We start from the raw sequence: 18,213 nt of genomic DNA on the forward strand, positions 1-18,213 counted from the left end.
TATCAAGGAATTTCTCTGTGCTTGGTGAGGAAGCAAATCTTCCTCCTGAACGCATCCCCATGGCAACTTTGACTCCATTCCAACCTTTGGTCTGCTGGAAGTAGAACACCCAAGAACCTTCCTTTGCCTAGGCCAGTGTTTCTCAACCTTGGTAGCTTGAAGATGGGTGGACTTCAACTCCCAGAATCCCCCAGCCAGCGCTGCTGGCTGGGGGATTCTGGGAGTTGAAGTCCACCCATCTTCAAGCTACCAAGGTTGAGAAACACTGGCCTAGGACAAGGTTGTTCATTTTCAAGGAAACCATCGAATTCAAGAATCCCACCTCTACTGCTGGAAAGAAGGAAAAGAAGACAAGGACAGCCATGATTCCAGTTCAACGGGGTTAAGTGCCCCCACAGGCTGAGCAGCATATTTATTCTTCATCTTCCAAAAAAAATCAGTAGTGCAGCAATGTAAACAGGAAACAGGAGAAGTTGAAAAACGATTCTTCACCAGAGACAAGCCTGGCCAACCTCGGTGCCCTCAGGGCCACATTTCCATTTATAACATTTGGGGGGGGGGCCCTACATAACATCATCAACTTTTTCTCCCTTACTTCCAAAGACTTTATTAAAAGGACAGAATGTCGTAAACCATTCACCTGTGGTCTACTAACCTCCAGGGGACCACATAATTGTTTAGGGGGATATCTGGCCATCCTAAACCTAACAAAAAATAATAATAATAATAAATCTGAACTTCCACAATTTTAAAATTAGGGCCCCTGTCATCACAGTGTAAGCACTTAGAAGGGTTTGCCCCTTGCAATTAATCAGTGATAGCACTAAGAAGGAATGGGGGGGGGGGGGGGGAAGAGGAGGAAGGGATAGTCAACTAGAGTTCATTTTTTTTCTTTAGAGGGAAAAAGGATGTTTGCCAAGTGTGAAACAGGGAGCATGGAAATGAATAAAGCATGTAATAACAGGAGGGAAAAAGAAAAATGAGCGAGAGTAAATCTCATACCCCCTAATGAAACTAGGAAGCATTTTCCATCATCTTAGAAGAAGAAAAGGGAGCTGCTTCACATTGGTTGGTAACTTGTGATTTCCACCCAATAGGCTGTTCAGTGGAGATGCCTGCATTTGCTCTAGGTTAAAAAAAGGGGGAGGGGGTTTAATAGGTCTGACATGGGATAAGCAATATTTTCAATGGGAAGCACACAATGTGCATGGGATTAACAACAAAGAAAGAGGTGGTGCAATAGGAGAGAAAGAGGCACTGATCTACTGGGCGGTATCAGAATCCATTTGTCTACATTTGTCTTTTGACCCTCTTCCTCCTCCTTTTCCACTTGTGCAAAGGTGGGTTTTCTTTTTTCTTTTCTTTTTTTTTGCAAGACGACACATCAGTGTTTTTTCACAGGCAAAGGAGCCTGTTGTTCTACAGTGTGACTGACTACCAGTGAGAAAAACTTTCAGGGTTGATGCAGAGTGTGGAGGAAAAGAGCCCGAGCAACCAGCGATCTGGAGGCTCCATCTCAATTCTCACCACTGGCAAAAACTGAAAAGGGGAATTTACTATCCTAGTCAAAATGCAGTTTCTTCACTTGCCATGGAGACAATGCTTGGCTTCTTCCATTTCTGGAAAATGACGCTCATATAAATGATGGTGAATCAGGAAAGTTTTCCTAGGAGTGAATTGGGGGGTGGGGTGGGGGGACAGTTTGAGGCATCTCAGCTTTCAAGACCAACTACGGAGTGTGTTCTCACAAACAATACAGAAGAGTGTGTGAAGAAGGTTGCCAACTCTGTAGCAAACAGATGCTTGCATGAGTAGCCTCGGATCTGTACTACAGCCCTACGCAAATAGATGCCTTTTCACAGGAGTGGCTGGGAAGTTCTGCATTGTTTTCAGAACTGCACCTACCCTTCATAGTCTTTTGTTTCACAGCTTCTTTTGTCAAAATTAAATTTCCCTTTTGAGTCCAAATTCAAGTACTGGCAGTTTGACTCAACATTTTCTTAGAGATGATCGGTAAAGAGAGAAGGACTCTCCAAACAGTGGTACTCCCAGGATTCCTCGTGCAACCGAGGAGGAAGAGAGTGGTCTTTCATATCGTTTGCCAACTCTTTGTGATGCAGGCCTATCGCTATAGAATCTCTTCTCGCTGGTTTTTTGGCTTCAGTATCACCTGCCCATTTCGCAGAAAGCCATTCTGGCCGTGGAGGAGCTTTCCCTTCTCCCGGTCAGGCCAAGTGAAGATGGCTTCGTCACTGTCCAGTTCAGACTCCGAATGCATCAGACTGGTGTTCTGTGCCTGGGATTTCTGCTTGCTGCCTTTAAAAACAAACAGAGAAACATAAAGAAACAAAAGGCTGCCTATGCATAAGTGCACCAGCGTGCCTATCGTCCCTGTCCTAATATTCCTTTTTACTTACTCTTTTTATGTATTCAAATTATGTTTATACTTTTACCTGTTATCTTATATATGCTTGACAAAATAAACAAAAAAATAAAAATAAATAAATAAAATCTTGCAGGAAAGGTGGATATGGGGAGAGTGACCCCATTTACTGACTCCACTTTCCTCCTTTCGAGACTGTTTTTCTTGCTCCTTATTGTACATATCCTGATATTTCTGCCTTTTTTCAATGAATAATCTAAATAAATATACTACGGTGAATTTATTTACGTAGCATTGGTTACAACAAACCAAGTTAAAATAAACTCAAAGCAGTAATGAACAGGAGGAAAGAAGATTCAAGCATGAGCTTTACCTGAGCTCTTATTTACCAGCATCGGCTTGAAACAATTTTCACTTTAGATAAGAGTTACGAAGCAAGGAAATTTAGCTGTAATTCTTTAGTACAAGAGGAAAAAATAACTTTCTGTTGCTCTGAAAAATAAGTGACAGATTTTTTTTTTACCTGGGGCCTTGTTCTCTGACATCAGCCCGTCCAACCTGGGAAGGCAGGGAAGGCATGTTGCGGATCCCGTCAGTCAAAGAATTCTGACTGGCTGGGTCCAGGAAGAGGGCCTTCTCTCCCACTGCCCCGTCCTGTGGAATATTCTCCCCCTCCCCGGAGGTGAGGCAGGCCCCCACCCTCCTGGCCTTCTGGAAAGGAGGAGCCTGGATAGCTCAACAGACAGAGCACTGTAATTTAACACCAGCTGTCTGCAATTAAAGTAAGATCGAATTTCGCCAGGCTCAAGGTTGACTCAGCCTTCCATCCTTTCTAAGGTAGGTAAATTGAGGACCCAGTTTGTGGGGGCAATAAGCTGACTTTGTAGAAATATACAAAAGTATGAAGGCTATTGCTTAACGCACTGTAAGCCGCCCTGAGTCTCCAGAGAAGGGTGGCATATAAATCAATTTTTTTAAAAAAAAGGAGCGAAGAGCTGGCTTTATGGCCTTGTGTGGGGAGCCCAGAGAAGCATGCAGCCATGGGCCTGGTTAGCACTCTGAAAGTTCTCCCTTTGCCTTTCAATTAATTTTAAACAGTGTTTTAATCATCCTTGCCTCACCTCAGTGTTTAACTTTTATATATTGTTTTTATATTTTAATATTTTATTGTGCATTGCCCGGAAGTGCTCTGTGAGGGAGAGGAGTGATTTTAAAATGTGATAAATAAACAAAAACAAACAAACATGCAAATAGGAGAGCCCCAAGCCCATTCTTTCTTTTATATCCCTCTCTCAGAATAAATGTTTCTTTGCAAAGACAAGAAAAACATTCCCTCTCCAGATCACAAGCTACGATGTATTAGAGGAAAGGTGGCAAAGGAATCACATGCTTGGTCCTCTTACTTTACACATTAGCAGGAATGAGGAACTACATCACGTGGCTGGATCTGATTTCACAGCTATTTTTGCTGCCGGCGTTAAACGAATCACACAGCAGTCATGAAGGAATCTGGCTTCCCCAACTGACTTTGCTTGTTGGAACCCAGTTGATAAGGTCATAAGTCACAATCACATGACCGCAGGATACTGCAACCATCCTTAATGTGAGTCAGTTGCTAAGCGCCCAAATTGTGAACATGTGACCTGGGGGGGGGGTATGACAGTCATAACTTCGAGGACTGGTCATAAGTCACTTTTTTGAGGCCGTTGTAGCTTCAAACTGTCGTTAAATAGTCATAAATCAAAGATTACCTATAAAGACCTAAACTGAGGTTCATGCAGACGTTTAAAATCCCTTGAGAATAAAAAACAGGCTGCCTCTGTCTTCGGTCATGACTAACTTCTTCTCTCAGGTCTCACCTGCTTTGGAATTTGGCTTCAGCTCCAGGCTCTCTTGATCCGTGGCATCCAAGATCTTATACTTACTCTTCCTTTTGGGTTTTCCTTTTTTCCTTCAGGAGACAAACAAACAAGTTGGGACTCAGGGAAGGCAGAAACAGATTAACAGCTCAGTCAGGGAACAGCAGCAACAGCACTTAGACTTATATACCGCTTCACAGGGCTTTCCAGCCCTCTCTAAGCGGTTTACAGAGTCAGCATCTTGCCCCCAACAATCTGGGAACGCTGGCAAAGGGCACAGGGAGCTTACTCACTTCTTGCAGCAGCAGACCACCACCCAGGAGAAGATCCCAAGGGAGACCAGAATCACAAAGGATGCAATCACGACGTAGAGCACACTCCATTCTGGAAGAAGGACAGAAATGTTCTCAGATTGTCTGACTTTTGAGACGTAACAGAAATTTCACACGTCTTTCGGGCAGAACAAGGAGAAGATGGGAATGCAGTAAGGCAGAGGTCTCCAAACTTGGCAGCTTTAAGACTTGTGGACTTCAACTCCCAGAATTCTCCAGCCAGCATGCTGGAGAAGTTGAAGTCCACAAGTCTTAAAGCTGCCAAGTTTGAAGACCTCTGCAGTAAGGGATTCTCAATTAGCAGGAAAAGTGGCACTTCTGGATTACCAGGATTAGGATCCTGAATTACTGCCTTTGCTTGGCCACTCTTCTCAATCCCCTGCTATATTTGACTCCAGATCGAAACCAGCCTTATGTATCCACCTTTCAGAAATCACACAGGAGAGCCTGGACTTTACCTCTGTCTTTATAGATAGGTTCTCTGTAGCTAACAACAGATAATTTTAAACTCTAAATTAAGGGAATATCAGCAGAGCCTCACACCCCAGAGAAATTGACCAGGGTATTTTAGCAGGGGACTGGACTAGATGATCTCCAAGGTCCCTTCCAGTTCTATTCTATTCTAAGGTGGTAGCTACTGTGACTACTCTCCCATCTCCTTTTGGAAGGGTTATCCCCATTAACTTACCAGGATGTGCAACTGACAAGATTGTAGGTTAGACAAAGTGCAATTATTGTGGTCTCCCCTGAACATTCTTGTGGAACCAAATGGTCCCATTGACCCTTCCCCACTTAAAACACAGGCTATACAATCTGAGAGGTCAACAGCAGTGCTCTAGGCCAACCATTAACCCTCCTCTCCCTATAACAGGGTGTAAGGTTTAAAATGTAAACGGAACCTAGACACATACAAATGGCAAGCAGCATCCTGACACAGCCTCTAGCAAAACTCATTCTATGTCCAGCAAAGTCATGAAACTGGGATATCCACCTACCACAATTGCTTTCACCATCACCAATCTGCACTTTGATGAAGTTCTCCATCCAAAAAGGATCACAAATGCAACGCTTGGTGAAAGAGTCGCAGAGGCCGTGATCTGAACAGTTGAGCTGGCAGGCTGAGGAGGAGGAAAATGTAGTCAATATTTAGGCAGACAGTACCAGGGACAGGCACAGAGGAGTACGAATTCTGCCTTTATGTATGTTTCTCATGGTTGATTGCCCATATAGCACGAATGTGTAGCTGAAACACAAGTACTGCCTGGCTGTTTGCGGTCTGTAATGCTGAATTCAGCTTATATAAAAGAGCTCATTCTGAAGGATCAAATTTCCAGTGAGATGATGCTTCTGCTAATTGTGAATAGGGTTATACTCTAACAGAAAACAAACAGATATGCAGTTTGAGGCAAATCTGCATTTTTTTCTGGTTTTGCAGATGGAGGCAATCATTTTGATCAACTTTGGTTGATGTACAATTCTATCACTTCCCTATATATGCATCATAGGGATTTGATGGCTATTATAGGCTTCCATTTAATATGGGTATCTGATGTTCAGAAACTTTCAACTGGTCCAGAACTCAGCAACCAGGTTGGTCTCAGCCATAACTAAAAGATCACATCATATCTATGCTAAAGAATTAGGCTGGCTTCTAGATTATTTCCAGATAAATAGCCAGCATTGATTATTATTAACTCTATAGTTTTGATCCAGACTTGAAAAGACCTTAAGATCTAGGACATCTTCTGCTGACTCCCTTGTTCAGAGTTCAACTGAGGAGTTTTACCTAGAGTTACAGTGGGCTCATCTTGTGGCAATCCTTGTAGCTGGATTTCTAGAATGGGATCCCTGTTGAGTTGTGGGAAATGGCTTCTTTTTCGATTTTAAGAAAGTCCTAAAGCTGTACCTTTCAAAAGAAATTTGGGGTAACTAATTTTAGTAGGCATTCTTTAATATTTCTAGCTTTCGCTACTAATTTATATGAGTATTTGATGTATAGTTACATCGAATAACTATATATAGTTATTTATAATTATATATAATAACTATATCTAGTTATACAAATAACTAGATGAAGTTAGTGTCCTAGCCAGATGTATGCATAAGGCCTGGAGTTTTAGATTTATTTATTTTATTTATATATCAAATTTGGAGATGGAAGATCTCCCTCACAGAGAAACTCTGATGAAGGGCTTATTGAAATAACCTTTCTGACTTTGCTTGTCAGAAGCTAACTGGGAAGGTTGCAAATGATGATCACATGACCCTAGGACACTGCAACTGTCATAGGTACCTGCCAGTTGCCAAGTGCCCCAATTTTGATCACATGGCCATGGGGATGCTAAGTGTGAAAAACACTCCTACGTTACTATTTTCAGTGCTGTTATAACTTCAAATAGTCACTAAACGAATGGTTGTAAATCAAGGACTGCCTGTAATGCATTTTACCAAAAGGCATCAACTTCAGGAAGCTTCAGCTCACTTCAACGGGTGTTATTTGTGAACTGAGCTTTACTTTCTTGTTTGTCTGTTTGCACGCCTCCCATCAAGAAACATAACGCTGGGAGGCTCACAACCATCACATAAACCAAACATCATAAAAACAAAAAGCAATAAAACCAAAAATCAAAACCTGGTGCCACAATCAATCTCCTTTAGTGCAGCCAATAGCACCATCTTCAAGCTCTAACCTCACCCTATTCTTGGAGGAACCTTGGAGGAAGAATCTTTATGGCCTCCTGGAAGATGGAACTCCTGGAGAGTTGGAGCCTGTTGGATCTCTAGAGGAATGGCATGCACAGGGCAGAGGCTGCCATGGAAAAGAGCACACTGCCAAGGTCCTGCTAGGCAGCAACATGATTCCTGGGTGTGGATAGACTTAAAGTGAATCTCCTAAAATATCCTCTGACTTACTGACTGTATTGATCTCCAGTGCACGGAAGATAAGGAAATCTGATTGCTGCTTCCGCAATTCACTCTTGAGGGTCCATGCAACATCACGTCCTTTGAAGATCTGGTGAGGAGGCTGATTCCGCACATAGAACACCAACTTTGTGCTGTTAAAGGGAAGAAAATTGAAAACGGCAAAAGATAAGGGAGAAAATGGTTGACCAGAATTGCAATTCAAGAGAGGCAGAAAGGAGCCATGGAAGCATTTCCTTAATACACCATCTTCAACAACTTGCCCAATGTTTCTCACCCAATGACCATGTGGTCCCTGTGTTTAAGATAATCCTCTTTCCCCTGAAACCTAATGAAGAGCAAATGTATAAATCAGAAGTCTTCAAACTTGGCAGCTTTAAGACTTGTGGACTTGTGGAGTTGAAGTCCACAAGTCTTAAAGCTGCCAAGTTTGAAGACCTCTGGTATAGATGATCAAACTCCAATCTTATAAAACATACGTTATGCATGTACAAAAGCCCACCTGCCATTTTGTGCAAGGGAGAAGTATCAAAAAAAAAACAAAACCTCAAACTGCAGATATGTGAAAACTGTCCATGTGTATTGAGGGTTGAACCCTTATTTATCAAGCATGGAAAAGCGAGGCTGCAGATTACGAGAGCTGCCTGTATATATGAAAGGGAGGTGAGGCTTTTTGTTAGCTAACTGCCCTTTCCTCTGCCACCATATTGCTCAACAGAACCATGCAGCTGATGCTGGACTGCAGCCCCCTTCTCATGCCTCAGACAGACCATCCACATTGCTTTTGCTTCTTCTGTTTTAAACCAGGAACCAAACAGATTATAGGCTTAAATATTTGATGTTCCTATATTTTTACGGTTATTAAAAATATGCTTGAAGGAAGCAAAGGTAATTTAAGAAAAGCACTTTAGGAGTGGATTCATCAAAACTATATCATTGGGGGGTTTTCCCCTCATGTTTATTACATAAAACAAAACTGGCTATGTTTAAGCATCACACTTACAAACTAGGCTGGCTGGAAACCAAGCAACATCCTAAACTACAAACTTCCAAGATACATTTTGGCTGGTAGCATCTATGAGCCCAATAGGCCTGTAGCCCTCTAAATTTCTCCGTATTCTCACCGTGTGAATGGCTGGGGGCAGGGGTGTTTGGTACAGATATAAGTGCACATACACAATTGTGCCCACACAATACAGAGCACCTGGGCCACCTCTGTTCCAAGAAATTCGTAACACCCAATACTGTATCGCAGACTTAAAAATAGCTCAGTTGGAGCATGCCAAAAGAAAATGTTGTTTTGTATCACTTTTATTTTGATGAAAAGGAACTGGGGCTGGTGTCTGTTGGGATAGGCAAACATTAGTTATCTCAGAACGAGTCCCTTGCAGCGACCCTCCTAACCTAACTGATGTCTGCATTCATCTCCAACCTCTTCTCATGAGAGCTCAAAGGAGCCGGTTATTTATTTTATTTTATTTTATTTTATTTTATTTTATTTTATTTTATTTTATTTTATTATTTTATTATTTTATTTTATTTTATTTTATTTTATTTTATTTTATTTTATTTTATTTTATTATTTTATTTTATTTTATTTTATTTTATTTTATTATTTTATTTTATTTTATTTTATTTTATTTTATTTTATTATTTTATTTTATTGATTGATTGATTGATTGATTGATTGATTGATTGATTTGATTTATATGCTGTCCTTTTCCGGAGACTCAGGGCGGCTTACAACGCGTTAAGCAATAGCCTTCATACTTTTGTATATACCTGCTTAGTAGGGCTTTCGCCCCCCCCCCCCAAGCGGTGTTCTTTTTTATACAAAGTCAGCTTATTGCCCCCACAAACCGGGTCCTCATTTTACCTACCTCGAAAGGATGGAAGGCTGAGTCAACCTTGAGCCTGGTGAGATTTGAACTTGCAGTAATTGCAGGCAGCTGGTGTTACTTAACAGTGCTTTAGTCAGCTGTGCCACCAAGGCTCATATAGTTATGGGCACATCCTCTCATTTACTTCCCAAGAAAAACCACCATGGAAAGGAAGCTGGGTTGAAAGTGTGACTCTTCTTTTCTTACCTCTTCTCAGTGTAAGCCTGGATCTTCTGAACTGTGATGTCTGAATCCAGGACCCCAAGCAGAACCCCGATCTGACGGATGAACATGCCCTTCTGCCGCTCCGTCAGGTGGCTGACGTTCACATCTAGGATCATTTCCACCAGGTTGTTGTTCCTAGGATCTGGAAGAATGCTGGCGTTAAGCGCTAGAAGGCATTGTAGGAATTGGTGAGTTTGGAATGTAACCTTGCTCAATCGCAGGGATGAGGATGGATCTCATTTAAAACGGGACAAGGAAAAACAAAATAAGTCTGCTGTGGTCATCTCTGGGTTAACTCAGTTTATTCTTTGGAAAATCTTGAGGGAAGAACACGAAGGCTGGCTCCTGAGAGATGGCTGCTCCATTCCAGATGGAATCAACTCGGAGAAACTTTCTGTTGTTTAGAACAGGAGGCAAAGTTTTGATTTGGGGTAAGGGGTGGAGATACTTAAACACTGCAAGAGGGATAGGGTAAATGGCTCTGTCACTTATGTCTCTCTCTTTCTTCTCTCTCTCTCTGTGTGTGTGTGTGTGTGTGTGTGTGTGTGTGTGTGTTAGTTTCCACTTTTTCCTGGATTTGGAAGATGGCAGGGACTTTTTTGGGGGGTTCCTTTGTTGGAGTAATTACTAAATATTTGTGTGTGTTTCCCCAGGTTAAAAGGTAAGAGCCATGCAACTTTTAAGGAGTAAAATTGAGTATCGCAGTTGGAAAAAGATTTGTGGGTTGCATAAAATGGAGGAAAAGGGGTGCATGTCGTTTGTACACTGTGTGCTGAGAAACATGATCTGAGTAAAGTAAACTTACAGAGTAATAACCTTACCATGTCACATACAGCTAAACCTCATTTAGTGAATCACAATTGGCACTAACAACTATATTCTTAAGTGAAGCTGTCATGAAACTGCAATTGTGCTTATGATGTTACTTCAGCTTTCCTTTGCTTTAATAGCACTTAGCAATAGCACTTATATACCATTTCACAGTGCTTTACAACCGTCCCTACGTGATTTACAGAGTCAGTCTATTGCCCCCAACAATGTGGGTTCTTTAAAGATGTGCAAAGGTCAAAAACTGTGAGAATTGGTCGTAAAGCTACTTTTTCATCGCTGTCATAACTACAAATGGTTGTGAAATGAAGCAATCAGTAAACAAGGACTACTAGAAGTGAAACCCAATGTTAGGATATTGGATTTTTAAATGAATAAAGCATAGCAGCTGAGACCAGAGACTGTGCAGCTTAAAGTTGTGATTTCATCAGGTCCATGAAGGTCCATTTCTGCAATTGGAAGAGATGAATTTATCTCTTCTAATGATTATTAATATTGTGGATAACATGGTTAGAGGAATAGTATGCTGAAGTATACTTACTACCAACCTTGCTCCTTCATTAGTCATTTATATTATTACTTGTTATTAAAGGTAAAGGTTCCCCTCACACATATGTGCTAGTCGTTCCCGACTCTAGGGGGCGGTACTCATCTCCGTTTCAAAGCCCAAGAGCCAGCGCTGTCCGAAGATGTCTCCGTGGTCATGTGGCCGGCATGGCTCAATGCCAAAGGCGCACGGAACGCTGTTATCTTCCCACCAAAGGTGGTCCCTGTTTTTCTACTTGCATTTTTTGTGTGCTTTTGAATTGCTAGGTTGGCAGAAGCTGGGACAAGTCACGGGAGCTCACCCCATTATGCGGCACCAGGGATTCGAACCGCTGAACTGCTGGCCTTTCGATCGACAAGCTCAGAGCCACTGAGCTAAGTTATTAGCACATAATAATAACATCTTAACCGCAGTGTCTGCATTGCTTTCCCCTTTCCATGTAAGCTTCATGTGGACCCAATCATTTTCTGAAAGAAGAAAGGATGAAAGAAATGGATGCACTCACCAGCTTTTACTTCCACAGTGGCTCGGTCCACATCACTCTCCCCTTTGGCATCAGTCACTTTCAGATGGAAGGTGTACGTTCCCTCCACCAGGTTGGAGAGAAACAGAATGGGATGATGATCCGAATTATTTAGCACCTCCTGTATTTCACACAAATGCCCAAAAGGAAACATAGCAGAAATTCAAGATCTCTGGAGGATCCTTCAAATTCTTAGAAGCATTGCACACAAACAGATGCACACGGTAAAGCAAAATGGATTCTCTCCTTCATATGGAGGAGAAATTGGAAGCAACCCAGGTATCCTTATGTACTTTTGATCAATGACATAACTGGTAAAGCACCAGAAATGCAGGAGAGGCCTCTTTCTGAATGCTTTAAAAAAAAACAAAAAACAACCTGGGATTTTGAAGGAAGCACATGAAGTCATTTTGATTAAATACAAAACCAGGCAAGGTGAGCAAATATCAAGGGCCAATTAACAGTGAAATAGATTTAAAAATTAAGGACAGAGCAAGGGTATTTCATAGTTACAGCAGCCATTACGCAGAGATAATGCTGTGTAGCATCAGGATATGCTGTTTCCTTTCTGGTTATCTTCTATTAGAGAGCTCCAAAGGGCCCCTGGGGTTAATTAGTTTTATACAGATTTTACAGACTTCTCCTGTACAATATTTATGGGAGTTGTTTCCAACCCATTTAGAGGGCAACTGACTGAGGAAAATTGCTCTAAAGGAAAACAAAATTCAATATACTGGATTGTCCCTAGCTCATGAGCTGCTGTTATCGTTCATGCAGTTGTGCGAAATATTGCTAAACGTTCCTGAGTCTCACATTTAGGCATAAGCACCGCAGAAAAACGTGGTAGCAGACCTCTCATTACCCACCCCTGCTGCAGGGCTGCTCTCATCCCGAGTCCACAGGAAGGTGACAATTCCTTTGTCATCCGTAGATTGGGACCCATCAAGCTCTGCCGTGTTTGTAGGGAGAGTGATGGTGACACTGTTGCCCACAATTTTTGCCACAGGAGGCTGATTTATCTCTGGGCAAAAAAGGAAGACGGAAAGATCAGAAGGCAAATGAGTCCAAAGGATAATAGTAGGTGAAGATACACCAGGAGAGGGATATTGGGAACATTCATTCCAGCATGGAGTCCATCATTAGACGTAACACCCAACTGAATTAACCATATGCTTTACAGAGCTAGCCAGAATATGGTAAATCAGTGCCTTCAAACTAATCAATTAATTAATAAGGAAGGTGAGATAATCCAGAAATATACTTTTTAAAAATTCCCATTAGTTCTCTTAGAAGAAAGTAATTACAGAATACAGTAATGGCCAGGGTGTTGGTTTAGTTCAGTGTTTCTCAAACTCAATAACTTTAAGATGTGTAAACTTAATTCTCAGAATTCCCCAGCCAGCATGAGTAGACTTCAACTCCCAGAATTTCCCAGCCAGCGTGGTCCATCTGATTTGATGGCCATTAAAATATTACTTCTACCTGCTACTCACCTTCTTTCACAATGACAGTAACTGAACTTTGTCCTTGTAAGTTCCGTTCATCTTTGACTGTTAGTGTGAATTTGTACACTCCTACTTTAAGCCCAGAGACTGTGGCTATGCTGCTGTTGGCATTTTCCAGTTTCACACCATCTGGGCCCCTGGCACAGAAGAAATAAGTTGAACTTGACAGAATTGCTTGCACAGGAAAGGAAGAGAGACGGTTAATCCTTTTGGTACCTGAGGAAGAGCTAGTCTTCAGGTGACGCAAGGAAAATTATTTGGTGGGCTCAGGAAGAAAAAAAAAATGCATCTAATTGTGTTTCCTTTCTCTCTATGGTAGTCTTGGTCATAATTCTTTTTTCCTTGTTCTATATAAGCGAATGGAATAAAGTCAAAAGAATTTTATTCTTGGTGACGTAGATTTCTTTCCCCCAAAAAGACCGAATATCAATTTGTGTAAGTGTATGAGGAAGAAGGGATATGTTGCCCTTAGAGAATTTCCTGATTTTCCAGAATCTTTGGCATTTTGCAACTCTAGGAAGCTACTTCTAGGCTAGGTCAAAGGACAGCATAGTTTTTCAAATACACAGGAGCAATGAGGGGCCTGAGACAAGCTTTTGTTCCAACATGAGACCAGGTTCTTGTCAGGACTACCAGGAAAACCTCCCAAGAGACTCCAGAAAAATCTCTGGCCCCATCAACCTCTTAGTATTTGTTTCTCAATTTAGGTTTCTGGGAGCCTGAAGTCAACACTAATTAGGTAATCCCATGACAATTTTTTTTAAAAAAAAGATTCTTCCTCCTGCCTCCAAGATGATTATCCCTAATTTTAGACAGAAAAACATATTCTACCACACGGTTCCCAACCCCCAGTCTACGGCCCGGTACCAGTCCATGACCCATTGGAAACTGGTCTGCGCAAACACGCAAAGCTCCCATTTGTGCAAGTGGCAGGCACATGCACAAAACCATCCCCCCCACCGCCCCTGCCAGTCTGCAGACTCAGAAAGATTGGGGATTGCTGTTCTACTACATATCTTAGGTCATATGGAAGGAAGTCTTGACTGCTCCAGAGAAGGTTGCCTTGGTGGGAATACAAGGTGCTCCAAGGTTAGCAGCTTAAATATTCAACATCATACTCAAGATAATCTACAACAGTTCAGTCTGGGAGGTGGCAAGTAACTTATGGATTCTCAGGCCTATCTCAAGATCCCAGCTCAGAAAAGACCTTACTTAAGTAAGCGGAACAGAGTAAATATGTAAAAAAAAATTCCATACAAAAGAACAACCATCAAGCGTGAGAGAAAAGAGCGACATACTGTGTTTTCTCCCAAAGGAAGGAGACAATCTTTTGGTCATCTGAGCTCTTGCTGCCATCCAGAGTGGTGCTGTCCACAGGTAGGATGAGTTCTTTGTCTGGACCGGCGTCTGCCCTGGGAGGCTTATTGTTTTCTGAGTAACACATATACATATTTTAACAGCAGGTAGGATTGCATATGCACAATATTGGAAAAATCAACAAACCACCACAGATGAGAATATAATCAAAAAAATAATGGAATGTGCAGAAATGGATAGGTTAATGCTAAAAATTAAAGAAAAAGAAGATTCTGAATATTTTATGACATGGAATTTTTTTTTACAAATTGTTAGTCGATAGATACAGAGATCAGGTGGATGGGTTTATATGAAATATGGATTATACGAGAAAGAAAAATTGATTAGTAAACATTTTGATGCTTATATAATTGATGTTAATATGGAAGATAGTATACTTTATAACAATGATTGATAGTATCTACTATATGTTTGTATGTTAATAGGATTATAATGATTATGAGGATGTTTGAATTTTAACACTTTTGTTACCTAGAAAACACACAGTTCAATTTAGAAATGGAATTTGTTATATAAAAACAATAAAAAACAATAAAACGTGAAGAAGAAAAAAGAAATTAAAAAGACCAAGAATGTAGCAGAATGCTTATAACGAGAGGTAAAAAGATGAATAAACACAAATAAAATTGATTTATAGGAGGTCAGACCATTATCCCACTGGAATCCAAGTGACTGGCAATAATTTATTTATTTATTTATTTATTTTATCATATTTGTATACCGCCCTACTCCCGGAGGACTCAGGGCGGTGAACAGCCAAGATAAAAATACAAAAAACATACAAAAGTTAAAAGCTATTAAAAATAGATTAAATAATTTGGGCTCAAGAAACAAATTTTAAAACATCCAATTTATGTAAAACATTTAAAACCCAATTTAAAAGGGAGAGTTAGGCCAGACCAGCCTGTTGGAATAAAAACGTTTTTAGGGCGCGGCCCTAAATGGATTAATTATTAGATTAATTGCCAGTCCCCCTTCACCCCAATTTTCAAATATGACTCTTTTCTGTCCCTGCTAAATCAAGATGCTTTAAGCAGGAAGGCTTAGAATCAAACAAGGCCCTTTTTCCATGCAAGGCACATTCAATGTCCTGAATTATGGATTTTTCATAAACAGTCTGTAAAATATAAAGTTAAGTTACACATTATAAATTTACTTGGATACTGCCATATCTTGTTTCACTCACTTTTTATGGGATTTATATATTTATTTAACATAATCATCTTCTACTGGGTGAACAAGGAAGTATTCTGTAAATCCAACTGAGACATTGTAAGAGGCCTAGACAACAGTGAGAACTTAAACCTAGATCTCCTTTTTGTGGCATTAGCAGAATAATAATATTCTCTCCAGAAGACAGGCATTTATTTTGTTGGTAGGAATTGTACTTCACACACACACGAAGAGAGTTCCTGAGGGCCAAAGGGAAAAGGGCATGACATAATTCTGAGTTCCCTAGAGGGTACATGGTCAATATTGTTGGCAGGTCTGTTGTTGGTTTCTTTTTTTCTTTTTCTTTTTTTGAGGATTTGAACTGTTTTAAAAACTGTTTAAAAAACGAACTGTTTTAAAAATAAAAATAAGCATGTTTTGCCTGTTCAGATTTAGATATTTATTCATGTTCTTTTTTGTCAAAATATAAAATAAAATAAAAATAAAAATGTGCCATCAAAAATAGACAATATCCTGCTGACGTTTGGGATAATGATCGTAGGGCATTCTAGAATCACAAAAATGAGGGTGGAGATGCATGTGGCTCAGCCTTCTAATTCTCTCTCTATATGAGATAAGATCTTGACCTAGAGAGTGGCATATCCAGCAAACGATACCCATTGTCTCATAGTATAGAGTTTTCCACTCCATATCTGCCCTACATTTCAACCTAACATATAAGCACATAGAGAGCCCATAGAAGTAGGTTAGCAGAGTTTTAACAGATTTCCCTTAAAGACCTCAATATACAGTACAGAAACTACTGTACAGGCTTATCTCTTTGCTTTCCAGCAAACATTTAGATTTTTTCCCCCAGTAATTCTTTGTGCTATGCAACATGCCATTTCTAAAGCCCAAGGGAGTTTCAAATGCTACTTTTTATTCTTTAAGTAGTCTGGGAGGGGATTGGTGGGGAGAATGGATGGTAGAACATTATTTGGGGGAAATGTTTTTTTAAAAGAAGTCAAGTGCTTTTAAGTTCCATTGTTTGCACCAATAGTATTTTAAAAGCATGCACCCCTATAGGCGGATACTCAAGAAGCCTCCCACTACTCTACATCTGGTCCATAACCATCTTCATAACTAGATTTCTGGGATGTAATAGGGATTTGCATTTTGCATTCCCTTATGCAAAATGATTTGTTTTTTTCATGTTTTATTAATTTTTATTTATATTTAATCCGGTTTTCATCAAACAGTGTTTGGTCTGGGTACAGTAATGTTTCATCAATCATAGTATTCATTTTTGTTATAGCATTCCTCACAATAGTAGTAGTAATACAATAACATAATAATATAATCATAATGATACTTAATATCCTCTTCTTTAACAATTCTCCTCATTAGGATTCCCTCTTTTAATTTGTCTCCCTTTCTAACTTCTGTCTTTCTTATCTAACCATTAGACATTCAAAGAACAACAAAAAGTATAAGAAAAAGGAAAACTAAGTAGAATAAAAAGACGAGGGGGGGGGTTAGGAGAGAAAAACTGCTTCTGCAAAACAATTTGTTTTGAAAGGAGACCTACCAGGTTGTACAATCACGGTGACCTCAGCAGTGGACTGATGTCCAGCAGAATCTGTCACTGTCAGTTGATAGGTGTAGTCACCTTCACGCATGGCTGAGAGCTGCAGAGTTGAAGTCCTTACCCCCTATGAATTGGAGGAGGAGGAGGAGAAAACAGCATTCAATATATTACTAAGCATTTCATTATTTTGAATCAACATCCTGGGGTAAGAAATAACAAAGTATGGCCTCCTTTTCATGCTTGCAAAGGCAGCATGTTGCAGAGGGTATGGATGTCACCAAATTGGAACTTGCCTAGCTTGAACAGGGAACTGTTACCATTGCTACCATCAAGCAAGAAGTGATAGATTACAGCTCCCAATATCTCCAGCCAGTCTGTAGTCCACGAACAAAAAACTCACAATCCTTCAGTTGTTGCTGAACTTCAATTTCCAACATCCCTCACCACTAGCTGTATTTCTGAGGGATGTCACAAGTTATAGTTCAGCAACTGGAGAACCACAAATTGCTTATCCCTGCTTTGATTCCTCAACTCAGTACAGCAGAGAGATAAGGAAGGCTGATTAAACTTTTCATCTTGGGTGGCCAGAATGAATCCAAGGGTTTCACCTCAAATAAGCACAATTTATAGCTCTTATTTCAAAACTATGGAATACATTCAGTGGTGAAATCCAAATTTTTTTACTACCGGTTCTCTGGGCGTGGCTTGATGGGCGTGGTGTGGCTTGGTGGGCATGGCTTGGTGGGCGTGGCAGGGGAAGGATACGGCAAAATCTCCATTCCCACCCCACTCCAGGGGAAGGATATTGCAAAATCTCCATTCCCACCCCACTCTGGGGCCAGCCAGAGGTGGTATTTGCCAGTTCTCTGAACTACTCAAAACTTCCGCTGCCGGTTCTCCGAACTGCTCACAATTTCTGCTACTGGTTCTCCAGAACCTGTCAGAACCTGCTGGATTTCACCCCTGAATACACTTAAATAAAAGCTAATCTGGGAATCTTAGATATCATGCAGATTTGGTGAAGAAAGCTAGCCTAGGGCACTTATATGCGTGGCAATTCTGATCTGGGAGAGGAACAGGAACCAATGCAGC

The 18,213-nt window shown here is 40.7% G+C and overlaps 1 protein-coding gene across 2 annotated transcripts in view; it reads right to left on the reverse strand.

The window, feature by feature from the left end:
- Nucleotides 1–366: 366 nt before the first annotated feature.
- The window catches only part of KIAA0319L (KIAA0319 like), a 56,783-nt gene continuing 38,936 nt past the window's right edge, over nt 367–18,213 (reverse strand). For both annotated transcript variants that reach the window (XM_070950236.1, XM_070950235.1), the window contains exons 11-21: nt 17,122–17,245; nt 14,303–14,435; nt 12,993–13,141; nt 12,366–12,520; nt 11,482–11,620; nt 9,584–9,743; nt 7,488–7,630; nt 5,570–5,692; nt 4,536–4,626; nt 4,243–4,334; nt 367–2,316 (exon numbers count right to left, since the gene is read on the reverse strand). In XM_070950236.1, the coding sequence (XP_070806337.1) occupies nt 2,129–2,316; nt 4,243–4,334; nt 4,536–4,626; nt 5,570–5,692; nt 7,488–7,630; nt 9,584–9,743; nt 11,482–11,620; nt 12,366–12,520; nt 12,993–13,141; nt 14,303–14,435; nt 17,122–17,245 (1,497 nt within the window). In that variant the 3' untranslated portion in view covers nt 367–2,128. The remainder of the gene's footprint in view (nt 2,317–4,242; nt 4,335–4,535; nt 4,627–5,569; nt 5,693–7,487; nt 7,631–9,583; nt 9,744–11,481; nt 11,621–12,365; nt 12,521–12,992; nt 13,142–14,302; nt 14,436–17,121; nt 17,246–18,213) is intronic.

The sequence above is a fragment of the Pituophis catenifer genome, unplaced genomic scaffold, assembly GCF_029215685.1.
Source record: "Pituophis catenifer annectens isolate HBS135680 unplaced genomic scaffold, rPitCat1.0.hap2 SCAF_9, whole genome shotgun sequence".
Classification (NCBI taxonomy): domain Eukaryota; kingdom Metazoa; phylum Chordata; class Lepidosauria; order Squamata; family Colubridae; genus Pituophis; species Pituophis catenifer.